Below are 26,506 nucleotides of genomic sequence, written 5' to 3' on the forward strand. Positions count from 1 at the left end.
GGAAAGTTCATCTGGTGGAAAAACGATTCTTTGCATGGGACTTATTGCATAAGACTGCAAGATCTCGTCGTATTCTTCCCTACCTTGTCGTGTCCTTTCTCATGAAAATGTCTAATCTGGTGTAAGTCAGCTCCCCTCGTTCCCAATTCCCCTTTTCGGTAGTATTTTGAAGTGGACTTTTGTATCGGTCCCCACGCTGCATCACTCGTAATCCGATCTCGCTTGACGTGGGTCTCGGTGCGACTAGACTCGACTCGGAAAGCCCAACTTCCCCTCTTTCAACACCAAAATTAGCGCCCAGAGTCAATTATTGCAGCTGGCGATAGTGCTAAACGAAGCTTGATTGTAGTCGAAAAGCCCGTTCTTTGCTGACTAAGAACGTCGCCTCTATCGCCACGATGGTTCCCGCCCCGGCACGCCCGGTGAATGATACCAATGAAGCATTAGCTAGCTTCTATGCAAAGTGCGTGGAACATGAGAGACACCCTTGCACCTTCGCCTCGCTAATCTGAAAGACAGGGTTGATGAGCTTGAGAGTGTTTTCATCGATAGTACGTTCAAACAGGTTTTTTTTTTGGGCTTTGACTGAGATGGCCATAGTTGACTTTGACTTCGCACAGGACTCGGAGATGCCATCAAGATTCCCTCAATCTCTGCTTATGCAGAAAGCAGGAAGGATGTGTTTGCGGTGAGCTAGACGAATAAGCCATATGCCATCAAGTCATAGATATAACAGCATCTAATGTGGAAGCAGATGAGCGAATGGGTTGCAACCAAGCTCAAGGCCGTTGGTGTTGATGTGACACTCAAAGACCTGGGCAAGCAGGAGGGCACAGACCTTGACCTTCCTCCTTTGGTATTGGGACGCTATGGCAGCGACCCCGAAAAGCCAACAGTGCTTGTATACAGCCATTACGATGTTCAGCCTGCGTCTATCGAGGACGGATGGAAGCACGAGCCATTCGTGATGACGGTTGAAGAAGACAGCAAGATCTGCGGCAGAGGCACCTCAGACGACAAGGGTCCTCTTATTGGCTGGATCAACATGATAGAAGCTTTCCAGAAGGTTAACGTAGACGTACCGGCCAACTTGGTCTTCTGCTTTGAAGGCATGGAAGAGACCGCGTCGTTTGGCCTTCGGCAGGGACTGGAGGATGAAGCAGACAAGTACTTCAAGGACGTCGACGTGGTCTGCATCACGGATGTGGTTTGGGTGAGCGACGAGCAGATTAGCGTCCCTCAAGGACTCAGAGGCATCATCTTCTACCTTGTCACCATCACCGGTGCCAAAGTGGATGCCCATAGTGGTGGGTTCGGTGGTCAGATCTCGGAGCCAATGACAGACATGGTCAACATCATGTCTTCTTTGGTGGATTCGAATGGCCAGATTCTGGTACCCGGAATCTACGACAATGTCCAAGCTGTCACAAAGGAAGAGTATGAAAGCTACCAAAAGCTGAACATTTCGGAAGACTCTTTGTACGGTGGCACAGGGGGCAGAAGCCTCCATGACAATCAGGCTGACGCTCTGGTCGCTCGGTACGTTCACCCGCATTCCATCCTCAGGTCAGCAAGCTAATCTCAATCTCTGCCCCGTAGCTGGAAGAAGCCATCTCTCAGTCTGCATAGGATAGAGAATGCCCTGCCTGGGGCCGGAGCTGTCACATCAATACCTGCCAAGCTCGTTGGAAAGTTCAGCATCCGTACTGTGCCCTTCATGAAGTGGGAAGACATTGACCAGCGGGTGCGAAAACACATCAAGGACCGTTTCGAGAGCCTAGGAAGCAAGAACGACCTCGAAATTGAGTGTCATCCAAATGATTGGTTCTACGAGGAGGCGAGCCACTGGAATTACCAAGCCGCGATTCAGGCAACACGGAACGTGTGGGGCGTTGACCCTGCTTTGACCTGTGAAGGTGGAAGGTTAGCCTTTACGTCGAATCCCAGCGTGATAGACTAGCACTAACGTCGCCCAGCATTCCCATCGCCTTGGATTTCAAGAAGACCCTGAAAAAGAACGTGCTCCTCATGCCTGTAGGTAGGCCTACCGATGGACAACATTCCACTAACGAGAAGCTGGACAAGAGCAACTAGTAAGTCGATACGCAGCACCAAGATCTGGAGTTCCATTGGGGCTAACCCTATTTTCAACAGCATCAACGCCATCAAGCTCTACGGAGCTTATCTGAAAGAGGTCACGAACTTCTGGCGTCAAAGCAAGCAAAATTTGTAAATGACTTCTAGAGATAACGATGAGCTGTATTCTGAAACTAGACTTACGTACACAATGGCCTCAAACGGTAAAGTTGAACGAGCCAATTCCTGCCATCGTGTCTCTACGAGTAGGCGTTGCAGCTAGCCGCGGGGTGCACCGGATTGCCGTAATAGGCAATATTGAACGACAGGTGAGGGGCACGTAAGAATGCGGGGCACGATTGAGTTACGCACCCGAATCACGTCTACCAATTTGTACCTTACTTAGCATCATTCGCTTGCAAGAATCATCAAAATAGACCTTACTACCACTCTCTCTTTCTGACAAATAGCAGCGAAGTTTGTCTTCCCAAGCCTGGACGACGTCCGCTCGCAGTTGCACAATGTGTCTAACCAACGTTGTCACAGATGTCAACACTAGCTCAAATTTTCAAGACTTTTCGACCCAGCATACGGCCCTTGACTTGACGATTGACTTTGACCGTAAGATCTTGATTGGTCGAACTGCAATCACTGGTAAAGCACGAGTTCATGGTCTCGCCGAAATTGTTCTAGACACAAGTCATGTCGCCATCAAAGGAGTAAGCTATCAAGGGGGAAAGGCTGTGTGGACATTGAAGCCCGACGATGGAGAGAATGGCAGTTCATTATGCATTGAACTTGGACGACGTTATGGAGAAGGGGAAACGATTGAGCTCACAGTACGTTGAATTGTCGACCCTGCTGTATCATCAATGATGGAGTTGGCTAATTTAGTCGCTGGCAAGGTCGACTTCGAAACTACCGAGAACACCACTGGCCTTCAGTGGTTCAGCCCCTCGCAGACAGATGATAAACAATACCCCTTCATGTGTGAGTGTTGGGCTGCATTGCGACTTGTCGGTCTCAGCTGATGCTCGATAGTCTCCCAGTGCGAACCGGTTCATGCCCGCTCCATTTTCCCATGCCAGGACACACCCTCCATCAGAAGCACTTTCGACATAACGATTCATTCAATACTTCCTGTCGTAGCGAGTGGTGTTCCTGAGTCTGAGTTGATCTTCCCACCAATCACGGACACGACCGAACAAAAGACCTACAGATTCAAGATGGAGATTCCAATCTCGAACTACCTCTTCGCCGTAGCAAGCGGGTAAGTCCTTCGAGAAAAGTCCTCACATATACCATGACTTACACAGCTCTTGGAAGAAATTTGGCTGGAGAGAAAATTGGACCGAAAAGCTATGTTTACTGCGCCCCTGGTGACTTGGAAGCTTGCAAAAAGGAGTTTCAGCCGGACTTACAGGCAATAATCAAGTCTGCAGAGGTAAGTAGCTGAGCCAGAGTAGTAAAAGTCTTCAGCTGACATGACTTGCGGCGTGGTAGAATCTCATCTTCGAGTATCCGTGGCCACTTTACAATCTGGTCGTGTTGCCAAGATCATTCCATCTAGGCGGCATGGAAAACCCCATCTTCAACTTTTACAGCGCCACTGTTGTCTCGGGAGACCGAGAGAATATCTCTGTGGTCGCGCACGAGTTTGCGCACAGCTACAGTGGTAATCTTGTTACCAACGCGTCATGGGAGCACTTTTGGCTGAATGAGGGCTGGACTGTCTGGACTGAGAGGAACATCGTGCGCGAACTCAGAGGGGACGATGAGGTCGAGCTTCAAGCCATCGTTGGCTGGCAGGACCTTATCCAATCTATTGAGATGTATGGCGGCGACGACAGCGTCTTCACTAGCCTGGTGCTTGAGTTCAAAGGCAAGAGGCCGGACGATATCATGTCCAAAATCTCGTATGAGAAAGGTTACACTTTCTTGTGCTACCTTGAAAAGACAGTCGGGCGAGAGAAGTGGCTCAAGTTTGTCCCACATGTAAGTTTACCGTTTTGCTGCCTATGCTCTGAAAACTAACACTTCATCAATCAAGTATTTCGGAACATTTTACGGTGCCGCGGTTGACTCAACACAATTCAAGGATTGTGTTCTCAAGTTCTTCTCGCCCGACGTTACTGCTACCTCTGCCCTGAGCCGCGTCGATTGGAATTCTTGGTTTCACAAACCAGGCGCGCCCCCAAAGCCAGATTTTAGCTCTGTGCTTTACAAGAAGGCTGTCGAATTGGCAGATCAATGGGGCAGCCTCTCGGACCAGTCTGTGTTCAGGCCGTCTAGTAGCGATGTCGAAGGTTGGACAGCGGGACAAGTTTTAGTCTTTCTTGATCTACTCATTGAAAGTCCGCGATCAATTCTGCCTCACTACTGCAAGCTTCTTGACAAGTTGTATGACGTGGGAAAGTCTGGCAATCTTGAAATTGTTACGCGATACCTTCGTGTCGCGCTCCGAGCGCGCGATCGCAGCGTTTTGAAGCAGACCGAAGATGTTCTGGGACAGACAGGCCGAATGAAGTTTGTGAGGCCGTTGTAAGTTGCCTCAACCAGAGCGCAGGTTAAGACCAGTACTGACAAGTCACAGATTCAAGGACTTGTTGTCAGTTGACGAAGAGTTGGCGTTGGAGCTGTTCAAGAAGTATGAAGACTTTTACCATCCCACTTGTCTCAGACTGATCAGAAATCTGCTTGACGAAGAAAGACCTTAGGACAACTGATTACTGTCCTGGACTAGACAATAACTCACCAAGATCTGGCATTGGGGGACACCTTCACGGCACATAAGTAGAATTATATAGACTTGCACTGACTTTTCAAATCAGAGTCTCGGTGATATGACTAGATAAATCGAATGTGCTAGTTTGTTGATGTCGTGAAATCTTGATTAGAGTAGCACTGGGGGCGAAGCCGCCAGACTGGCGTCGGCACGGGTCCTCCTCAACCTAGGCATTATGAAGTCAAGATAGACATGCGATCCATCCTTTTGAGTTTGAATCGCACAATGAGCAAGAAAGAAAGACCAATTAAATTGTCGAAAGATGAAGCAAGTGATGCCTTTCACTTTCCTATTTTTGGCAATTTTGGAAGACTTTGCCGGCTGAGTTGAGGTGCAACAGCACGGTCCGCCCCTAAATTTGGATAAGGTTCGCTAACTTTCGGTCGGCGGCGTTTGCCCCCACTGAACTGTTGATCATAGAAGTTTCTATTTTGTCAGTAAACGTTGAGAACGTGGCATTATTGGAATAGTTTCATTCGGTTGCAGCCGCTGTTGAGTTAGTTGCACCTTCGCTCTTATATGACGACACTCTCCACTATGTTCCCAGTTTATGTCACTGCTGTGATGATGACCTGGCCCTACCACATTCCATGGCGTTGTAAAATTTGTAACAAAAGCCCAGTGAAGACAACGTCACTTGCGGCTCGAAGACCAAGATAGCATAATGCATGTGAAGTCTGAGAACACGTGTAGGTACTTTCCGATAATGAACCGTTCTGATTTTCCGGAAGAATTGTCAATTTATTCTCAACGGCGCGACTACTGATACGTGTGGTCCTTGGCACAAGGCCATCTTGGGGACTTCATGAGTTCCTGAGCTGCCTTCGGAATTTCTCAATTGAAGGGCGAATCGTGCATGGACCGGAGTTTTGTTTCGAAAAGAAATCTCCGGTGTTGGATATCTTTGGTTGTTTCTTACTTCTGTCGACAACGAGTCAAGCACTGACTCGGCCTCCGATAGACACCGTTGCCAACACGGATCAGACTGCCGTTTCCCTTGCTATGAACTTGCTTTTTCCGTCCTTGATCGTCATTGGAACTGATTCCATTTTGTTTTGGTCGTCAGCTACGCCACGTGGGGGTCTGGTAAGACCGCTGTCGCCGTCGCCGGCTGGGTTGGAGTCTCGGACCTGCCCCAAGCCGATGGTGGGATTCCGGACCCGATAACCCTTTTTATCCTTGCGACGGCTGTGCATGTTCGTCCCAATTCGCAAGTCGGCATGTGCTTGTCTTGTGCTTGAAGCTTTCATTCGTCCAATAAGCCATCCACTCTATCCACGGATCCAGACCCTCGGTATGTGGGATGCCAGGTGGGATGCTGTCAGGGAAGCAGTAGGTTTTTGAGTATCCATCATGGCCCACAAGACATAGATTACGGGTAGGCAAATCGGGCCTCGGTCGACTTCCATGCTAAGATTTTACCTTTGGATGAACGCTGCATCATTGACACCCCTGTCCGGCATCCACTGAATGGGCAACTCGAGACGAATAGACGCTGGGGGGCAAATCTTTATCTCAAGCATCGCCAAGTTTACGATGGGGTCAGCGGATCCCCAAACCGCATGCGCGGCTTCATTTGTAGGGCCGTCGCAACTTTTTGCGTAGCTGGTGGATATTTGTTCTTCGGAGCTCGAAGAATCTTGAAATCGAAAATTTCCACTCCGGGTCCTTAGGCTCCTAACTTAGGACAAATCTAGGGATATCCCGAGGTCTTGGCAAGGTCGTGCTGTCAGTATAAGTGAAACCTGTCTCCCTTTTCTGCAAAGCATGAGAACAATAGGCTTTGCTCTTCACCACATTGCTTGTCGAATCTTCTGCAGATCTTTTCTAGAACTGCCTGTCTCTCACTGATCGACATGAAGTCGTCCACTCTTTTCAGCCTGGCCTCGGCCGTTGCCATCGCTAGCGCGTCGCCCGTCTTTCCCGCCGCCCATGGTCACAACGGTCACAACGGAACGTTCTCTAATTCTACCTGCAGTTCTATGAACCAGAGAAAGGCATGGTCAGTCACCACCTAAACATTTCAAAAGCTTCTATCATGGAGATACTAAGACAAAAAAATAGGCACACTTTGGAGAACCAGGAGAAATCCAACTACCTTCAGGCCGTCAAATGCTTGTTCGAATCACCCGCCAAGACGGGCATCAAGGGTGCGAAGACACGATGGGATGAGCTTCAAAGCTGTCACGTCGAACAGTCGAACTTCATTCACGGGGTTGGGTAAGCTTCCTGAAAAGCCTATCTCGATATATGTTTCTAATTCCACCTCCAGAGCCTTCCTTCCTTGGCATCGCCTCTTCCTTCGTCTCCATGAAATCCTTATCCAAGAGGAGTGCGGGTACACTGGTGCTCTGCCTTACTGGGACGAGCAACGCGATCTTGAGGTTTTTGGAACCGTCGAGAAGGCCTCTGTTTGGGGCTCTGACGAGTTCAGCTTTGGAACCAACGGTGTCAACACCACCCAAGGCACCAACTGCGTGATTGATGGCCCTTTCGCCAACACGACCCTTCGCATGGACCAAGTCTACGGTATCGACTACTATGACGAGTACTGCCTCTCTCGCGAGTTCAACCAGACTGCGTTCACTTTCGCGAACCAGTCCTACGTCGACGAGTGCTACGTGAAGAAGACCTACAACGAGGCCAACTTCTGCTACGTTGACTCTCCTCACTCTTGTGGCCACCTTGCTACTGGCGGCACCGTAAGTGGCCTTGTAATTCTAATCTTCGGCTGTATTTCTAACGCCTGTAATAGATGGAGAACCAGAACGCCAGCCCCGGTGACCCGATCTTCTTCCTGCACCATGCCAACTTGGATCGCCTCTGGTGGGACTGGCAACTCGCGAACCTCTCTTCGCGCCTCACTGATATGAGCGGCCAGCTCATCCCTCCTACCTTCATCATGGAGCAGAACCGCTGGCTCACGCCTTCTGCAGCCTACCTCGACTACGACGGTGATGCAGGCAACGACACCACTCTGAACCACGTTTTGTGGATGGCTGAGATCATCCCCAACAAGACTATCGCTGATGTGATGGATCTGAGATCCGAGCTCCTTTGCACGGAGTACATTATTGCCGAGAAATAAAACGAATGCTTGCACTATGATGACGCGAGACGGTTTGTCCCCGATTTTGCGGGTGCAGATATACCCCCGTAAACATAGATTTTTCAAGATAATAGACATAAATTTCAAATAACCCAGCTGCCAGCAGATGAAAGCCATATAAATTCGGCACGATCGGCAGTTTGCGGTCCCCTTTGACGTAGTTCTTCTCGTTGTGAGCCCAGGTCACGACAAGCAGCATTGGTGTTGATGCGTGTCTCGGACATACCAAACGACAGAACAAGGTTGATCGCTCGGCTTTAGGCGCAATGCATTTCTGTAATCCCGATGAAAGAATCCGCCTGCCGCCAACAGTTTAACCTCCAGCGATCGAAGCCACAAACACTGGCCTTAGCTCCGGGAGTAAGCTGTCTCGCGATTCGGGAACATCTATCTCAATGTTTCAATAGGCATCGGCGCGAGGTTGAATCCCAAAGTATAAAGCTTGGCATTACGAGGCATCAGGACTTGTTAAGGATCGCGATTCAGCTACACTTCACCCAGTGGACACCTTGCCACGTCTCAACGGTTTTCACTATTCGAATCAGCAACTCAACTCTCTGCCTAAAATGTCATTCCCATATAAGCAAGTACTTCTAGTAGGTGCCACATCGGGCATTGGAGCAGCAATGGCGGATAAGCTTGTCGAAAACGGCATCAAAGTCATCGCTGTCGGTCGGCGCCAGGAACGACTAGATGCATTTGTCAAGAATCACGGCTCAAGCAAGGCAGCCTCTGTCCGGTTTGACGTTACAGATAGGGCAGGTCTCAATGATTTTGTGAAGAGGTCAGTCCCAAGTGCAGAAAATTGCTGCCCACAAGCCCCCCGCCCCCTCCCCCTCCCCCACCACGGAATGGGGTACTTGACCCGAAGCGTAGAAAGGCCTTGCGGACTTGATGCCTCCATACGGCAAGCATTAGCGACTTACTATACTAACAGTTGAACAGGGTTGTTGATTAGTTTCCCGATCTGGACTGTGTGTTCATCAACTCAGGAATCCAAAGTCAGATCAAGTTGTCGGAACCTAGCAGTGTTGATCTTGATGCCTTTCGGGAGGAGATAAACGTCAACTTCTTGAGCGTTGTCGACATGTCGGTCAAATTCCTTCCGAGACTTTAAGGCAAAGCAACCCTAACAAGTTTGATCATTACCGGCACCCACCTTTCTCTGATTCCGGCAGTGACTTTACCAGCATACTCTGCCTCCAAGGCAGCTCTTCATGCCTTTGTTTACTCTCTGAGGCTACAACTACAAGGGTCTAGCACTAAGATCGTGGAGATCTGGCCTCCCTTAGTGCAAAGTCAGTCATCAAAAGTGCTATTTAAGCTATCCAGGACAATACTGACAACACCACCAGCCGAATTGCATGATTACATGGGCGAGGAGAAAGGTCGATCGATGGGAATGCCCGTTGATGCGTTTACCAATGAGACATACAAGTAACTTGTTTCGGGTACTGAACACGTTCTGGTTGGCTCAGTTGGCCCGGAAGAAGCATTTTTGGAATTGGTCAAGGCAAGGCAGAAACAGTCGGGTGATTCGTCAAAATTCATGCTCTCACACCCCTAGGGAGAGAAGATGCCAAAAGCTTGAAAGTCTTGGCGGTCCACTCAAATCCTCTCGCTGCTCAATCTCACCGTGGATCAGATGCAACTTAGGTCACAATGGAACAACATTGAGATGGCCAAGCGTGTTCAGAATGTCATTTTACCATCTTTGCGTGATATGTAGTCACCCCTAGCGATAAACATTTGACACTGAATTCTCAGGACAATACCCAGATCCTGAATGAAGACCACGCTTTACGTGTGCACGCAAATCTTGTAAAAGCACGGTTTGGCTTTAGAGTCCCATAAGACTTGGCCGCAGTTTGCAACCTCAGATTCTTGCTATTCTCTTTTTTATGACTTATTCTGATTACTGACGATATATTTTTACAGCTCGGCACTCTTATTTCAACAATTGCCACGATCGCTTTAGCCGAATGAGAAATCGACATAGTGTCATGTTGTAGCGATTTGAGTGTACTTGCTATTTTCAAACTTGATCGAATACACGTAACTTAATGATAGGAATTCATGGCCTCAAAGTAGCTGGGTTGCAACGCACTCAAAGTACTGACTTTTGGCGCCTCGCGTACCCGCTTTCCCAGAACCCAGGCCAGTAATCCGGAACTTCCTCAATGATGAACCTCGAAAGAGCTGCGCTGGTCTCAGCCGGCTTCTCCATGTTTGCCCAATGTCCAGCTTGAATTGTAACTTCAGTGAGGTTGCTACAAGCCTGGCGCATTGGCTCGGCCAGCCGAGTGGTCTTGGTCTCGCACACGTAGTCGAATGCTGCATGGATAAGCAAGGCAGGCTTCTCGAACTTGCCATCATTTGGTGCCTTTGAGTTGAACTGGTGGTTGCGCCCATGGTTCATGTAGTAAGCTGATCCCGGCCAGTATCCTGTCTTCTTCATCGCCTTGGTGAACTCATCAAAGACCTCACCTTCGAGGAGGGGGGCTGGGATCTGATCTGCGGTTGGAGGTTGTGGGATTCCGCCGAACCATCCTCCGTCCTTTCTGACAGTGGAAGTAAATGTGGGCTTAGGGGGATAAATTGGCTTGCCCGGTTGCCATAAAGCCTTGTTAATTCCCTCAATATCCTTCTCGTACCAGGCGATAGCCTTCTCAAAATCTTCCTCGTAATGGCGCATGTAATCCCACTGCCCGTAGGGATATTGGTCTTCGGGATAGATTTGGCGGTCGACGAGGGCCAGGATCTTGTTGAGTCCCAAGTCGAGTGTGCGATACGGAACACAGACGTTCACCAGGGCCTTAACAACTTCGGGATGCTGTGCTGCAACAGTCGAGACGCACGGAGAACCCCAGTCATGGCCGATCCAGACGGCCTCCTTCCGGCCAGTGTGTGCAAGGAGTGCTAGCAGTCCTTCGAGAATACTCTGCTGGGAGTAATCCTCGATGACTTTGCGAGCTGTCGATTTGCCGTATCCGGGCATGTCCGGCGCGATGGCCCGGAAACCTAGAGCGCTGAACGCCTCAAGCTGGGGTTTCCATGCAAGTGCAATTGCCGGCCAGCCATGGACGAATATAAGGAGTGGTCCATTAACTGGACCAGCAGCGAGGTAGTGAATAGTCTTGTTGTCAGCGTAGCCAACGTCGTATTCCTCGAAGGTAGACATTGTGAAGTTTGAGATGAACTGTATTGGAACGTGTTTCAGCAGACGGCTTCGGGAGCCTGGTTCTTATACTTCATCTCATATGTAAGGTAGTCATCACAAAGGCTAGAGTGTGACCAAACCTAAAACTCCGCAACTACATGCATGCCTCTCCGTGGGCCTGACAGAACGAGGGATGTGTAGATCACGTCCACAAAGAGTAAGATGAGGTGAGCTGAGTAAAACGTCGCTGCATATGCAACCACCTGTAGACAGCGAAAGTGGATATACTTTGTTCCCGCTTCGACCGAAAGGTCGACCGGCCGATCTGGACGTTGCTGAGTGGTCGGAGTCCTCATAGACCGCGGGTCAAGTTTCGGCTGGATTATTAATACCAGCATTGGCGCATACGCATGTTAGCTTGTGTTACCCACCCTTGCATCCCCGCAATGCCCATCACTCTGTCGTGTAGGCACTTTTCTTTTCAGTCAACCCGGCGTCGGGGGTCAAAAGCGTAGGCAGAACAAATTTCCAATGTGGGCAATATGGTGTGTTTTGGACTGCGCCTCTAAGAAATCAATGAGGCGTACTAAAAGATTGGGCAAAATGGTGCACAACGTACTATCAATTAGCCGGAAAGTTAGTTGGGGAAGAAACCAGCAACCACGATCGTTGCATGCCCACTGGCTTGCGTTGAAGTGGGGTGCTATTGCCAGTGCAATGCTGTGATGTTTTCAAGCCAGCTTCCTTACCAAGCTAAACCAAATACTTGTACGCAGAGGTACAGCAAGTTGTAGATCGGATCGAGACAGTGTGCCGAGTCCCACCTTACCATCAGATTTCCTCTATCAGTCGGGCTCTTTCCTGGGCAGGCAATTGAGACTTAGTGATAGCTCCTCGTCATCTATTTCGTCGCAAATCCAACTAAAAGCAACGCGGCTACAGTTTTGCTGAGGCGATGTCAGCAAACCTTCATCAAAAAAACATTGGATTTTGCAGGAAGGGGTGGTTCCGCGAAATCGTTTTTCTGACTCACCGTACATGTACCATTCGACCAGATTGGCGGCAACTTACACTCGGCAGAGTTGCCATTCTGCCAGCACGCAGTGGACATTTCTAACATAAGTACCTTCTGCTACCACGACACCGCTTCGTAAGCGCCGCCTAACATTGACCTCACTTGCCAACAATGTCACATTAAACCCAACTGTCCTGGGCATTGAGAGACTATCCATACGTCGCCCGACAGCTTGAAATACATGTTCACCACGTGCCAAGAACTGACTGATGATAGAATTTGGTGGGTTTGCCCCGAATGCAACACTGCCGAACCGAGAGTAAACCACCCGTTCCAAGGTAGCTTGCTAGGCTTCTGAGGTTACTCTCGCAAAAAAAAAAAAAAAAAAACCATCGGATTTATCGGTTCTTCTCTAGGCTGGTCGCTCCTTAGAGTGCACACTGTCTACCATTGCAAAGAAGTCTAAATGATAGTTGAAACTCTGACTCGGTATTGTCACGGGCTCGTGTGCGGCAGCAACCATGCCCGCCTCTGGAGTAGATTAGAATTACTTATAATTTGATAAGTCATCCACACTTAATATGTGTATTCTGGAAGCTTGGGTTTCGCTATCGGGTTGAAAAATATGAATCTGATAACAAGACGTCTGCGCATCTCCTCGCCACATAAGCAAAGTTTGAATAGTAAACATTCAACTTGATCCACTAAACTAACAATGACTCACTTAGACACAACGATAGATCCAGCAATGACCATTAGGACGTAGTTGGTCAGGGTGCAATCCACAATCACCATGACCTCCGCGACTTGACATGTTTGAAACGATGGGCCGATCACGTATTTCAAAGCTGGCACCAGCATCCAAAAGCTAAGTTTGCCAGGCATCATTTCCCGTGAGTCACAAAAGACCTATACGCGGAATCTAGTTTTGCAGAAACCCCAAGATCCTCAGAATTTCTGGCTATAATATTAGCTAGCATAAGTCTGAAACACGCAGTCTCTGAAATCGAGTAAGCGCCGATGGACGCCTAGACGAGTTTCCATTTCTCAATGTCTCATTCGCTCTGACATTGTCCCGAGAAGTCCTCATAAGCCGTCCTGAAGCGAATCTTGGAGGACCAACGTAATTGCCGAGGGGCATTACAGGTCTACTAATGGAGACGCCCGGTGGAACCCATACGACGGAAAGTGGATGGCGCCCACCGGATACTCCCCCACCGGGACGCTGGCCAGGCTTGCGCTACCAAGTTGAATATTGGCAGCCTTGTGTGGACATTTGGCGAATGAGAAGGGCGATGGAACCTCTGCAATGTATCTTCCATAATCCAAGATTCATACCTGCGACGTGCTACGTGTTCGTGGCATGTTCAGTGCATGTTAAAGAAAGGTTCCAAAAAGCTACGGACATCGAAAGCGTCAAGACATTGGGACTGAACAGGTTGTTGTTTGGCCTCCGTGAATATGTCTTTCCTGCGCTCACCTCGTAGATTTAGGGCCTAACATGAAGCAGAAGTCGCAGTATCTAGGCGTGTGCGAGTCGTCTAGAGAAGCATAATCGTGTTGTCATCTTTCCGCGGAAGAGAGGGGGAATGACCCTGGCTTGTGTAGATCTTTCCTGGTGGTGTAACCCCAATCTCCTCTTCTACGTATAATCCATGAAAAACGCGGAGGGTAGTAACCCCCAATGCGCCCTCTCTCCACGTGCGGGGCCCCGCACACTTACACGTGTGGCATCTGGGTCAGAGTAAGCATATTGAGAACCGTAAGCTGTGATTCAAGACCTCACTTGGAGGGGGAGGAATCTCCTCATTGTCCAGTAATACGAAGTTACAAGACCGAAGTCATTTCAGATCTCGGGTTAAAGACTGACGGAGCTAAGAGGTTTACGGATGTCTATGCCAGTCGTCTTCTATTTCCTTGCGGGGGACTTGATCCAATGACCATGGGTTTAGATGTCTTAGACTTCACTATCTTCCACTATTTAATCCCCATCTGAGCCCCAAAGACTAGTGTTCGAAAAATTAGCCCTCAGAACAATTCTACTGCGTCTTCTTACCAAGTCAAACTGCCTCTCTGATCACAATTTTGTCACTTTCCAGACATCATCACCGAGATGAAGACCTGCAATATCCTAGGCTTCCTAGGTCTCTTTCTTGTCAGCGCATTCGCTGGTCCAACTCAGAGTTACGTTGATTGGAAGACCTTCAAGGCCAACGGAGTCAACCTCGGTGGATGGCTAGTTCAAGAAGCCGTCCTAGACGCTGGATTCTGGGGTCAATACGGCGGCAATACCACCGACGAGTGGGGCTTTTGCGTTCGTCTTGGTTCACAATGTGGCCCAGTTCTTGAACGACGCTATGCAACCTACTTCCAGCCCGCAGACATCGACAAGCTCGCCAAAGCTGGTGTCACCATCCTCCGCATCCCGACACACTACGCTGCTTGGATCAAGGTTCCTGGCTCTCAGCTATACACAGGCAATCAAGTTCAGTTCTTGAAGAACATTGCGACGTATGCCATCACGAAGTACAACATGCACGTCATCGTCGACGTTCACTCCTTACCAGGTGGACTCAACGGGCTGGGTATTGGAGAGAAGGACGGCAACTACGGGTGGTTCAACAATGAAACTGCCCTGGAATATTCATACCGCACCATAGATGCCGTCGTTCAATACGTCCAAACCTCCGGGTTTCCTCAGTCATACACCATTACCCCCCTGAACGAGCCAGTGGACAACCGTGACTTCTCCAAGTTTGGTACGCCGGATGCACTTAGCATTAATGGTGCTGCTTGGGTTGCGAAGTTCATCAACGGCGTCCTCTCCCGAGTCGCATCAGTCAACCCGAAGATTCCAGTCATGCTGCAAGGCAGCTTCCGTCCCGAGACGTTCTGGTCGCCGTACTTCCCTTCTGACGCAAACCTAGTTTTCGATTCCCATCACTACTACTTCGCCGGCAGACCTACCACATCTGAAAACCTACCTACTTTCATCTGCGAAGATGCCAAGGGGTCTATCAGCGATGGGAAATTTCCCGTCTTCGTCGGCGAGTGGTCAATTCAGGCTCTCAGCAACAACACTTTTGCCAGCCGGGCCAAGAATCTGAACAATGGGCTTAATGCTTGGTTCAAGTATACCCAAGGAAGCTCGTATTGGACCGCCAAATTTTCGGGGACCGACCCAGTCAGTGGTCAAGGAACTCAGAGCGATTACTGGAATTATGAGACTTTCATTGATTTGGGCATCATCAACCCAGCGTCTTCTGAGGGATTTTGCCCCTAGTTTCGAGGAATTACGAGCCAATGATCATATCACAACACGCAAGGCAGCATGGTAAATCCTTTCGAATTTGATTCACACATCCATAGAGTGCTGTCGATTGTGCTTGGCACTCGTATAACGGAAAAGGGTCATACCTGTCTCTTCGACTTCCGAAGTTCCTAGCGAACCCTTGAATATTAGCCAGAATCGAATTCAAGATATGATCACTAGCCCACTTCCACTGATCTAACATGCACGCTGAGGGCAGCCTACAGGTTGAGAACTTCGGTTTAATCATTTTCTAGGCAATTAAAAGCTGTTTACTATACCCACGCCACTTATCCCTTCGTTCTCAGTATGATGCTTCGTATTCAGCTGCTTAACCACAGCCGTCCAACCAATCAATAGCGACACAGGCTGAAAAAAGCTTCATTTCCCCTTCTTAAAAGCCTCAATCTTCTTCTTGAACAGCTCGGACATGGAATTCGCCCGCATCCACTCAGGCGTGTAATCAAAGAGTGTCAATTGGATTGCATGCTTGAACCAAGGCGTCATTTCCAGCATGCCCCTTTGAGCTGCTCTGCCTGCTCTCTTTAAGGCAGCCTTGGCGAACTCCCTGCCGTCTGGCGAACCCGGTGCCATGGCAAGAGCATTCGACTGCGTCTTCACGTCGCCAACCACGAGGCAAAGCACATCGACCTTCTTCTTTTCGGCTCTCATCTCTCTCGCAATAGCGTTGCTGAAAGAAGAAACGAAGCCCTTGGTTCCAGAGTACACAGCCACGCCAGGCGTCCCCATTCTGCCGCCGGAGCTGACGTTGAGCATCAAAGAAGGACCGTTCTTGGCGAGGACTGGGAGCATAAGCCGGGTCAACTGAGCCATGAATCGTGCGTTCAGGTTGATGGTGTTGTCCACCTCTTCGGCAGTGTAGTCGTGCAGAGGCCAGATCGCCGGCGGTCGAGCGGGCACACCTCCAACGTTGTTGACCAATACAGTGATCTTCAAGTCATCCATGTTGTCGACAGCAGTTTGCACCTTTTCGGGTGTGCTGGTGATGGCATCGACCTTGAGGATGCGGACGGCGATCTCGTCCTTGTGTCGACGGAGACACTCCGATTCGATGAGAGCGCGGGCGTCCTCCAGCTCGTCTTCGTTGTTGCCCAGTAAGACAATATTGAAGCCTTGCAGCGCGAGTTCTTGCGCGCATCCCAGTCCGATGCCTGCGGAGGCACCAGTAACGAGTGCCCAGGACTCATATGAGCCCTTCCTCTGATATTTTTTCAGTGACACAGAAGGAAGAATCCATATGGCAATGGCGTCGTAGAATCTGTAGGCAGAATAGATAATCCAGATGAGGCCAATAGCCTTGAGAGCCTGTCCCAACATGACGGTGGCTGTTGAGCTTGAAGAGCCGTAGGGCGAGTAGATGTGATGGAGTTGAAAGAAGGAACCGTTTCAAACAAGGATGAGAAGAAATCTTTCAGCGGAAAGTTCCAGGAGGGCCATCGCCTAGTCACTCGCTAAAGTGTCTCCGCTATACTAGCGGCGTGGAGACAAGACCGTGCCCGGCCTGAGCATTGACTGTCATCGTGCACCTCATCTTATGTTAACACAGCGTATTCGGAACCAAGTTAAGAGAAACGGCGGTCAACTTGAAAATGGAGAGATTGCCTTTCATCCGAACATCTCGGCCTTATCCCCGCCACTGAGTGGTTCAAGATACCGGCCCAGCTGATATATTGTGTAGGAAATGCTTGGTGGTTCACTACCTAGTTCAAAACGACATGCCCAGTTAGGCCGGCATTTACGCAGACGCATCGCCTTCTCCTTCTGGCATCGATTGTGCTGCCTTACCGATGATCTCTTTGAGCTCATTCTTCAGCGTCTGTCTGAAACTTTTGTCTTTAAAGCAATACATGATTGACAGCAGCGCGTGGTACTTCATTGCGTACACAGCGATTCTACCGTCAAAATCAGCTGTGGGTTCGGCTGCAGGTATTCGCTTGAGGTATTCGTGGATACACGGTTGACCAAGCTTGTATCTTGGGTTTAGGCAGATGCCCAGATCGGCTAGAAAATCCCTCAGAGTTAACCAATGAAACCATAGGATCTCTGTAGCCTCGAGAAATCTTATTACTGACCCTCGTTGTGTCCCCAGTATGCGCAGGCGTCAAACATGCATAACCCACTTGAGGATTTCTTCGGCTTGATATTTCCAGGCCATAGATCAGAGTGAATGAGGCAGGGGATGACAGATCGCCCTTCTCTTTCGAGTGGACTAAGGTATCTCGGGATCACTTCGTAGAGAAATATCATTTTGAGCGCTGTCAACTCATTGTCCATGCCATAAACGCGATCGTCCTGGTCGAACAGGCCCTTCATCTGCTGTCTCCAGAATGATTCCCAGGAAGAGTTCCATGAGTTGTTGACTGGAACATTGGCAAGATAAGTATTGACATGGAAGCCGAATTTTCTGGTTAAGCACTTCCCCATGCTGTTGACATGGAGCTCCCGCACAGAAGCCGCCCAATCCTGAGCGCTGGGGAGGTCTTCTCTCATCTCCACGAACTGGCTGAGATAGAAGTGCGTTCCGGGATCGATTGTGTATGTTCCCCAACCGATAGGCTTCGGGACCTGGCCTGGAGAAAAGGTATATAGAGCCTGTTCAGCTTCGAATGTGCCTCTCATCATGTCCATTCCAATTGCACCACGCGCACCCTGAGCGAGAGTGAGAACTACTTTGGTCCAAATGGGAGTCCCTTAATCACCTTCTTGAAATACTTTTTTATCGTTCCATCTTCCAGCTGAACCACAATCTGAACCGTGGCCACCCAAAGACTATGGCCTGATGGTGCCACTTTGAGAACACTACAGCCTGTTGGAAGCTCTGTTATGATATCAAGGCGTGAGCACACTGACTTCTAACCCGGACCTATCGAGGTTGAAAAGAAGTTACATACTAGCAAAAACAGCGACATCAAGCTCACAGTCTCCGCCTGCATGCTCTGCCTGGTCTAGGTATCCGCTCTCCATGCTTGGTGAAGGTGTTGAAGCGCTTGTTAGTTAGGTTCGGCTCGGGGTCTAACGCGGGGTAGTGGCTGACGAAAGGAGTGGCCAGAGAGAGGTCCAATCCTCGCCATCCTGTAGCCGCCCGGCTCCTTACGCGTGTGTCTCCCCCGAGCCCAATCACGTGGGGGCAAGAGAGACACTATCCAGTCGCCGGTATCCTCGCAATTGCTGTATCTTGAAGTCTAACATGAGACGCGACTCTCTGTTTCTCTCGTTAATCGCTAAATTTTCCGGCATCCTGGTTCTACGTGCAGTCTTGATGGTCGGTACTGGCGCCATGTCGATTGACAAAAGCCTTTCGTCGTCTGTATGTGCGCCCTAAATTGCCGTGCTCGTATCTTGGCTTCCGTCTTCCATCCCCCGCTTGACATCGGTAGCTCGAAGCTGATTTTCTCGTCGAACCAGCTGGCTGGTATCACTGCTGAGCCGCCGTCACTCTCTCCCAATCTCGGAAGTGATGAATCTCGAGTTCGTGCGCCATCCTTCGGCCCGCTACAACATCGGCTACGGAAGCTTAGCACGCGTCTCTCCCGGTCGTCGAGATCCGACAGCTCATGCAATATTCAATCACTTTCTGCCGCTGATATCAAGGGAGCCCTCGGTCTGAACTTGCTTCATGAGCCCTCAGAGACAGCAATCGACTTTGTGTTCGTAGGTTTTCGAGAAAGATCGAACGACTCCATGGGGCAGAACTGATATTCGCTGGTTCAGATTCACGGTCTGGGTGGAGGATCGAGGAAAACATGGAGTCATTCAGCCGAGATTGGCATGTTTTGGCCTAAAGACTGGCTGCCGAATGAGGCTGGCTTCAAACACGTCCGCATTCATAGCTTTGGGTACAACTCGGACTGGACAACACGGAAGGACAGCCGGTTAACAGTTCATGACTTTGGACAAGCGCTGCTTGCCGATCTTCACAACTCCCCTTGCCTTCGCAAGAATGGCGATGTCAGTCAGCCTCCTGCATACATTTATCTACCGCTCATGGCTAATACTAGCCTACCTTAGACACCGATTGTGTTCATATCTCATAGCATGGGTGGCTTGGTGGCCAAAAAGGTATGTCCGAGAGGAACTCCATATCCCGAACTGGTAACAACGTACTGATATCCTCCAGGCGTACCTCATAGCCACGCGTGATCCGAATTACGAAACTATTGGGAAGAGAATCCATACTATGTTATTCTTAGGCACACCTCATCGCGGAGCTGATTCTGCAAGTGTCGCGAGATTGCTCCGTCAGTCGGCTGGGTACGGCTCAAAGGCGTTTCTAGATGATTTGATTCCCGGCAGTGGAACACTAGATGTAAGTCAAAGCATCGGCTCATCAACGTGCCCGAAAGCAAATATCTCACATACTTCAACACAGCAAATCAACGACGAGTTCAGACATATTTGCCACAACATTAACCTCTGGTCTTTCTTTGAGAGCTTGCCAATGAGTTTCGGCCCCACATCGTCCTTTGTTGTCGAAAAGGAATCTGCCGTCCTTGGTAGGCAATGCTTTCACGTCCAGCTACGCATATTCGTCATCCTTGTTCATTTTCTGACAATAGCTTGTGGCTTCCTCAGGGTTACCAAGAGAACATGTTCAGTATCTTGAGGCCGATCATCGACAAATGTGTAAATTCGATTCGCCAAGCAATCCGAACTATTTGACTCTACAACGAGCCTTTCATACCATAGTCGAAGAGATCGGGACTGTCAGTGAGCCGATCCTTGGAGCCACGAATTACTGTGTCTGACAAACTAATCAATATTTACTCCTTCAGCTTTAGTACAAAGCCAACAGGAACATAAATCCAAAATGAGAAAAATTGCTGCATTTCTGCGTATCGATCAACGGCCGGACGCAGTTCTTCTTGCTATAAACGAGAAGCAGCACCTCGGATCCTGTACGTGGTTGACAGATAGTGATAGATTCCAGAAATGGATTGATGGGCCAATCGGTCATTGGGGCGACAAAGAGCCGTTGTCAGAGCCTTCCAGAGATCTGAAGTCTAGGCTTTTGTGGCTCAATGGCCGCCCCGGGACCGGGAAGACTATCGCTGCCGGCCATGTAATCCGACATCTCCAATCTCGCAACCTCGACTGCAGCTTTTACTTCTTCAGGCACGAGGAAAATTCTTCCTCCACTCTAGCCATTTTGATGAGATCCTTAGCTTTTCAAATGGCCGACTCTAATTTTGAGGTGCGCCAAACTCTAGCTTCTATGGCCGAGGACAACAGAACCATCAAGTTTGAGGATCACTATTTCCTCTGGGCAATTCTGTTCAACGAATGCATTTTCAAAGCAAAATTCGACAGGCCTCAATTCTGGGTTATAGACGCGATTGACGAATGCTCCTCCGAAGACCTACCTGGCTTGATTTCCATGCTGTCCAACATGGAACAAACGTTACCCATCAGAGTCTTGGTTACCAGCAGACCTGGTGGGCAAGTTAGGCGGTATCTAACACTGGAACGCACGGATTTTTCGGAGATAACCACGGGCGAAGAGGGTTCGCTTAGAGACATCGAAGTGTTTGTTGAAGCCATGTTTCTTCAGACATATGATGCCGATCAATACGATGGCATACAGACTCTTGTTGCCGATGTTCTTACAAAAGCGGACGGCAATTTTTTATGGACGTCCCTCACAATAGCCCGTCTGGAGAAGTCATACAGTTTAGAAGACAAGCAAGATGTTTTGCGACAAATTCCGCCGCAGATGGACGAGCTTTATTCCCGCACACTCGATTTGATATCCCAATCGCCTAGCGCCGAGCTGGCCGAATGTGTGTTGAAGTGGGTGATTTGTTCACCAAAGTCGCTTCACATCAACGAGCTAGCCGAGGCTGTGAAGCTGGATATTGGGAAGACTTTAGCAGCCAATGGAAGGGAGCTGGAGAGCATGACGGGACACCTCGTTGTCGTGGACGGTCAGTCATACATTCGCGTCGCACATCTAACGACATCAGCCTTCTTAAGCCAACAAAGAGACGAGGGCTTCTGGATCAATACTGGGATAGCACATTCAGAAATTACTGAAACATGTCTCGGCCTGCTGTGCAGTTCGAATTTTGCGCCACCAAGAACGCATCGAGGAGTCGCAGCGGCCAGGATGACTTCCCTTTCCCCACTATCAGAATATGCTGCACTCAGCTTCCCTTACCATCTCATTCAAGCCTCCTCGGCCGCTGGGTCTTCGCTTCTCCTCCTAGCAAAGTTTTTCACTACCAACGTCCTAACCTGGATTCAACGAACAGCTACAGCTGGGAACCTGTGGACTTTGCAGCTCACTGCCCAGAGACTTAAGACATACCTGGGCCGCGTGGCCAGATGTCAGTCTCCTACCAGCATAGAGTTCCACACTATCGCAACATGGGCAAATGATATCTACCGCATCCTCGCTGGATTCCATCCTATTCTTCTCACCTCTCCATCTTCAATCTATTTCCTCATCCCACACTTCTGCCCCCCCAAGTCAATGATTGGGCAGCTCTTCGCAAAGCCGACCAAGCGACTTCGAATTGCAGGTCCGAGAGAAAAAGATTGGAACGACAGATTGACGGGATACCTATTCTCAGAAGATGCTTATGCAGTTACCTGCTGTACTCGCCTACTGGCTGTTGGTCTTGCCAGCGGAGAGATCAGACTATTCCACCTCGCTGGGTCGGGGGCATTCGATGCAGCTGCTACATTGAATCACGGGAAGAGGGTTCGTCTCCTTGCCTTCGACCGAGCTTCTTCAGTACTAGTTTCATGTAGTTCTCGAAACTTACAAATATGGGATACCCACTGGTCTCAAGAACCCATCAGGCTATCCCCCGTTTGGTCACGAACTATCGACTTCACTCCAGGATCAATTTCATTCGACCATGACGAACAAATGATAATCCTTTCCAATCCTCATGGTAACTCTTTGGTAATTTACGATATCAAGGATGGGAAAGAAGAAGAGCGCAAAGTTTTGCATGCTCCCTCGGCCTGGGACTCAGACTCGTCGGATGAAAACGATAACGAACTTGGTTTATGGACCCCAGCAATGCAGATACGACTTGACTCGAACCACAGGCTTGCCGCGTTGTCTTACAGAAATGCTTCAGTCTCGATCTGGGACTGGAATACTTCTGTCTGCGTCGGCAACTTTGAGAAACACTATATCGACTATACTTACGCTACCTCACAAGTCCTAGACATGGTGTTCAATCCAATTGCTGAGGTCGAGCTCCTAGCAATATCATACATGGACGGCGACGTGGTAACTTGTAATCCATGGACGCAAGACCAAGCAAACAAGTATCATCTGCAAACATTGCTATCTGTTCTATCCACTAGCTCAGATGGCAGGGTTCTCGCAGGTGCGGCAGAGGACGGAGGCATCTACCTTTTCCTCTTTGAGACCTTGCAGCCGATATACCACATTCGACTACCAGGAGATCAACTAAGGATTCAAGATATCGCATTTTCAGCAGATAACCTCCGTTTTTTCGACATTCGGGGGCAATGCTGCAACGTCTGGGAGCCGATTGTCCTACTTGCCAAAGACGGGTACGATGACAACCCCCTAGAGACTTCATGTTCCAGCGAAGAAATTCCCCTTCCGGAAATAAAAGCATCTCGTTCTCATGTGTATCAGTGGGGAGAAAGCATCACGGCCATCGAGCCAGCCAACAACATGTTACTCGTTGGGCGCCAGGATGGCACAATTGATGTCAGTGATCTGAACACCGGCGAGATTGTCGAGAAACTCCGGATTCACGATGCATTTGCAGAGATAAAATCATTAGACTGGAACGAAGACACGTGTACGCTTCTCAGTATCGATACTACTTGGCGTCACATTGTCACCAGAGTCACTTCCATGGGGAGGGGACCCGGAGCACAAGTTACTTATTTGCTCAACCGCAGAGGTGATAGTGATACATCTCAAATAATCTTGAGCACAGAAGCCGAATCACTGCTGGTCTGTACAAACTCAAGTGCGGCGTTGATTGCTCTTGACGGCACTGTGATGGGAGAGGAGAAGGATCTCAAGGGAGCCTGGTGGTTGAGACATCCATCGAGTCCTTCCCATTTACTCGCCTTTCAGGACAACTATTGTCACATCTATGAATGGTGTAATCTGAAAAGAGTTTGCAAGAGCGTCGACCTCTCTCCGAGCCCCCAAATCCAAGTTTCAAAGGGTTGTCCTCCATGGCTCAGCAGCAAAAGCTCTAGCTACTTAGCCCGGGGCCTTCGCCGCGCGACCGAGCAAACCAGCAGTATTATCGCCGTCGAAGCTTCCAAGATTGCACCTTCAACGGAGGCGATTCTGACGCAGAGTTTACATATCACATCTACATCTCTGCAATCTGTAATTGGATGTATTAAATCGAGTCTGCTTTTCCTCGATACGGCTGGATGGATTTGCTCAATTAGCCTCAGGAACATAGCAGATGCGCATCATTTCACGCGACACTTTTTTATACCACTCACATGGCGTAGTGAGGTTGATGCCGTGGTCAAGATTGTTTCAAAGACGGCAATTGCGTTCGGAAGAGGGGAGCATTTGATGATCTTTCACGGGTTTTTGGAGTTCGAAGAAAGGATACCGATATAAAATTTGGGGAGACAGTAAACCGTGCTCTTTCTATTCAATGGACCGTCATGATTCAAACTGTATGCAATTGACTTGTGCGTTACGTTTGCCAGGGTAACATTTGTAGAGTCTCGAGAGCTGTGCCATCGCTGTGCCATCGCTGTGCAGCACGTTGACGTAATGCCAACCGGCATTCTCCTTGTTACCTGACGTATAATTACCGACTTTGTCAGTCCTCATAGCCCAAAGCGGCTCTCTTTGAACAAGATGAGTGTGATGGTGGTTGTTTGAGCGGAGATCAACCTCCACTATTAAGTTGATATTTCTTTTGGATGAAACACTGAAAAACATGGCCAGGAGACTAAAATATACGATTCCGGGTCAGTTGGAACTTTTCCAATCCATTCATAATCACTATTAGCCACAAGAAGCGGTCTTTACATAATTCACGGCCATCAAGATGGCTGCCGCCGAGTCATCGAAAACGCCAGCCAAGCGAATCCCAAATGACGACACAGAAATAGCACCGTTCGCCGAGGTGGCACCAGAAGAGCCATATTCAATATTCACGACTAGTGAGAAGAAATGGATCAGCTATGTTGCTTCCTTCGGCGCCATGCTCTCCACCTTGAGCAGTTACATTTACTTTCCAGCTTTAGTCCCTATGGCTCTTGATCTCAACGTCTCCGTTGCGCTCATCAATCTCACCGTTACCTCATACCTGATCATAGCAGGTATCGCACCAGCCTTCATGGGCGATATCGCCGATCAAGGTGGTCGAAGGCCTGCATACATCCTCATGTTCACTCTCGTCGTTGCGTCAAATATTGGGTTGGCGCTGCAGAATTCGTACTCTGCTTTATTCATTTTACGTATGGTACAAAGCGCTGGAGCATCTGGTTAGTATACGACACTGCGGCAACCCAGTGAAATACCACGTGGCTGAGTCGATCACAGGTTCCTACGGCGCAGCATATGGGATTGTTGCAGACATAACAACAGTCAATGAGCGCGGGTCCTATGTAGGATCTATGCTCGTTTTGTGGGTAAACCCTGGATGAAACATCTGCTAGGCTTCTGATTATTGATCAACGCCATTGTAAGTTTTTGCTGACCAGATTGACAAAGTACCAACGCTGCTCCAAGTTTTGGTCCGGTCATCGCCGGGCTACTCACGGAGAAGCTCAGTTGGAGATGGATATTTTGGTTTCTGGTCATACTGACCGGTATTTACCTACTCATCATCATAACTCTTCTCCCAGAGACGCAACGCCGGGTCGTAGGAAATGGAAGTCTGAAGACCCACGGAGTTCATAAAAGTCTATTTGACTTTCTTACCCGGCACCGAAAGATCGACGCCTTTGAACAAGATCAAGGCCTGAGAGGCGGCAAGCGGCGATACCACATCCCCAACCCTTTCAAGTGCATCCCAATGTTATTCTCCAAAAGCAACTTGAGCGTGATCCTGATAGGCTCTATAACCTATGCCGTCAAGATGACATTGCAAAGCTCACTGTCAGCTCAGTGCATTGATGTCTACAAGTTGAATTATCTAGAGGCAGGACTCATTTACCTGCCTTCAGGGGTAGGAGGTGCTTTAGCATCTTATACGACAGGTTCGTAGTACATTGACACACCACGGGTGTAAAACACCACTTGAAGTTCGCCTGGACTGACGGGTTCGCAGGTAAACTTCTAGACAAAAACATCCAGAGAGTATCCGTCACGCAAGGAAGAAACAGCCGATATCGCCGAGGTGACGACATATCGGGTTTTCCAATCGAAGAGGCACGGCTCGCCGGGATCTACATGCTAGTTGCTCTAAGCTCAATGACCACCGCAGGCTACGGAGTGAGTCTCATGCAAGAATCGGTATGTAGTACATCACGGACTGGCCCTAGACCTGGGCCATATGCTCCAAACTAGCAGATTTCGGATACTGGGCCTTATTGACCGTACTAGCATATTGCCATTCCTTTGGTAATGCAATTCATCAGCGGCGCCACAACCTCGAGCATATTCACGGTCAGTGCAGATTTGCGACTCAACCATCATCTTGTACGATTCCTAACTCGTTGCCTTCAGATTTGCGGCACCCTTCTGACGGATTTGAACACCAAAGCATCAGCAACAGTCCAGGCATCGTACAATCTTGTACGGTGCATCGGAGCTGGTGCTGCCATCGCGGCTCAGCAGCCCTTGGCAAACGCCACGGGCTTGGGATGGAGCTTTGGCATCTTTTCACTCATCATGTTATTTGCCGCCCCGTTAGCCATGTTACTCAAGAAAAGAGGTCTAGGATGGAGGGCTTGCGCTCCACGCAACTTGAACCCCAAGTGAGAGTCAAACTAAGAATGGGGTTATTGTCGGATTGGAAGTCCAATTCGACCTCGCGGCCGCGGGCCCGCGCAGGGGCCACTTATAGACCATACTTACGATAATCGCGGCCTACCCAACCTACGGTTGG

At 49.3% G+C, this 26,506-nt stretch overlaps 11 protein-coding genes across 11 annotated transcripts; 8 read left to right on the forward strand and 3 right to left on the reverse strand.

Annotated features, from left to right (window-relative positions):
• The first annotated feature begins 21 nt into the window (after positions 1–21).
• Positions 22–2,673, forward strand: BDZ83DRAFT_632108 (peptidase family M20/M25/M40). Its single transcript, XM_060508943.1, has 7 exons — positions 22–463; positions 520–551; positions 621–688; positions 755–1,539; positions 1,600–1,923; positions 1,977–2,093; positions 2,155–2,673. The coding sequence occupies exons 1-7, from the start codon at positions 399–401 to the stop codon at positions 2,231–2,233; spliced, it is 1,470 nt and encodes a 489-aa protein (XP_060361479.1). The 5' UTR covers positions 22–398; the 3' UTR covers positions 2,234–2,673.
• BDZ83DRAFT_585275 (peptidase family M1-domain-containing protein) lies at positions 2,598–4,793 on the forward strand (the record flags this gene model as incomplete). The annotated part of the gene is made up of 7 exons (XM_060505833.1): positions 2,598–2,915; positions 2,982–3,066; positions 3,118–3,346; positions 3,403–3,520; positions 3,580–4,071; positions 4,127–4,617; positions 4,670–4,793. The coding sequence occupies 7 exons, from the start codon at positions 2,598–2,600 to the stop codon at positions 4,791–4,793; spliced, it is 1,857 nt and encodes a 618-aa protein (XP_060361480.1).
• A 1,924-nt stretch (positions 4,794–6,717) lies between these two features.
• BDZ83DRAFT_755229 (amino acid transporter) lies at positions 6,718–7,949 on the forward strand (the record flags this gene model as incomplete). The annotated part of the gene is made up of 4 exons (XM_060514582.1): positions 6,718–6,863; positions 6,926–7,081; positions 7,134–7,563; positions 7,617–7,949. 4 exons carry the CDS (start codon positions 6,718–6,720, stop codon positions 7,947–7,949), a joined length of 1,065 nt encoding a protein of 354 aa, XP_060361481.1.
• A 408-nt stretch (positions 7,950–8,357) lies between these two features.
• BDZ83DRAFT_743348 (uncharacterized protein) lies at positions 8,358–9,679 on the forward strand. Its single transcript, XM_060513139.1, is given in 5 exon segments — positions 8,358–8,754; positions 8,916–8,919; positions 8,929–9,059; positions 9,108–9,268; positions 9,326–9,679. Coding segments are annotated over 5 exon segments (600 nt in total). The 5' UTR covers positions 8,358–8,536; the 3' UTR covers positions 9,412–9,679.
• A 140-nt stretch (positions 9,680–9,819) lies between these two features.
• On the reverse strand, positions 9,820–11,529 carry BDZ83DRAFT_462708 (Alpha/Beta hydrolase protein). Its single transcript, XM_060503245.1, has one exon. The coding sequence runs from the start codon at positions 11,149–11,151 to the stop codon at positions 10,078–10,080; it is 1,074 nt and encodes a 357-aa protein (XP_060361483.1). The 5' UTR covers positions 11,152–11,529; the 3' UTR covers positions 9,820–10,077.
• A 2,729-nt stretch (positions 11,530–14,258) lies between these two features.
• BDZ83DRAFT_654794 (putative cellulase) lies at positions 14,259–15,428 on the forward strand (the record flags this gene model as incomplete). The annotated part of the gene is made up of 1 exon (XM_060510750.1): positions 14,259–15,428. The coding sequence occupies one exon, from the start codon at positions 14,259–14,261 to the stop codon at positions 15,426–15,428; it is 1,170 nt and encodes a 389-aa protein (XP_060361484.1).
• Positions 15,429–15,645: 217 nt separating this feature from the next.
• BDZ83DRAFT_632116 (3-ketoacyl-CoA reductase) lies at positions 15,646–16,860 on the reverse strand. The gene has a single exon (XM_060508944.1). It carries the CDS (start codon positions 16,791–16,793, stop codon positions 15,837–15,839), a length of 957 nt encoding a protein of 318 aa, XP_060361485.1. The 5' UTR covers positions 16,794–16,860; the 3' UTR covers positions 15,646–15,836.
• Positions 16,861–17,012: 152 nt separating this feature from the next.
• Positions 17,013–18,509, reverse strand: BDZ83DRAFT_632117 (Fructosamine kinase-domain-containing protein). Its single transcript, XM_060508945.1, has 4 exons — positions 18,368–18,509; positions 18,176–18,294; positions 17,549–18,125; positions 17,013–17,477 (listed from the first exon to the last, which is right to left on the reverse strand). The coding sequence occupies exons 1-4, from the start codon at positions 18,438–18,440 to the stop codon at positions 17,212–17,214; spliced, it is 1,035 nt and encodes a 344-aa protein (XP_060361486.1). The 5' UTR covers positions 18,441–18,509; the 3' UTR covers positions 17,013–17,211.
• A 276-nt stretch (positions 18,510–18,785) lies between these two features.
• On the forward strand, positions 18,786–21,771 carry BDZ83DRAFT_585306 (uncharacterized protein; the record flags this gene model as incomplete). The annotated part of the gene is made up of 5 exons (XM_060505836.1): positions 18,786–19,127; positions 19,188–19,424; positions 19,485–19,535; positions 19,594–19,786; positions 20,333–21,771. Coding segments are annotated over 5 exons (2,262 nt in total), but the record flags the coding sequence as incomplete, so codon positions are not given.
• Positions 21,772–21,945: 174 nt separating this feature from the next.
• BDZ83DRAFT_706088 (quinon protein alcohol dehydrogenase-like superfamily) lies at positions 21,946–24,060 on the forward strand (the record flags this gene model as incomplete). Its single annotated transcript, XM_060511522.1, has 1 exon — positions 21,946–24,060. One exon carries the CDS (start codon positions 21,946–21,948, stop codon positions 24,058–24,060), a length of 2,115 nt encoding a protein of 704 aa, XP_060361488.1.
• A 439-nt stretch (positions 24,061–24,499) lies between these two features.
• BDZ83DRAFT_785980 (major facilitator superfamily domain-containing protein) lies at positions 24,500–26,430 on the forward strand (the record flags this gene model as incomplete). Its single annotated transcript, XM_060515642.1, has 6 exons — positions 24,500–24,938; positions 24,997–25,081; positions 25,168–25,655; positions 25,727–25,911; positions 26,002–26,064; positions 26,125–26,430. 6 exons carry the CDS (start codon positions 24,500–24,502, stop codon positions 26,377–26,379), a joined length of 1,515 nt encoding a protein of 504 aa, XP_060361489.1. The 3' UTR covers positions 26,380–26,430.
• Between the last annotated feature and the right edge of the window lie 76 nt (positions 26,431–26,506).

The sequence above is a fragment of the Colletotrichum acutatum genome (genome assembly GCF_030867785.1).
Source record: "Colletotrichum acutatum strain CBS 112980 chromosome Unknown BDZ83scaffold_96, whole genome shotgun sequence".
NCBI classification, from domain to species: domain Eukaryota; kingdom Fungi; phylum Ascomycota; class Sordariomycetes; order Glomerellales; family Glomerellaceae; genus Colletotrichum; species Colletotrichum acutatum.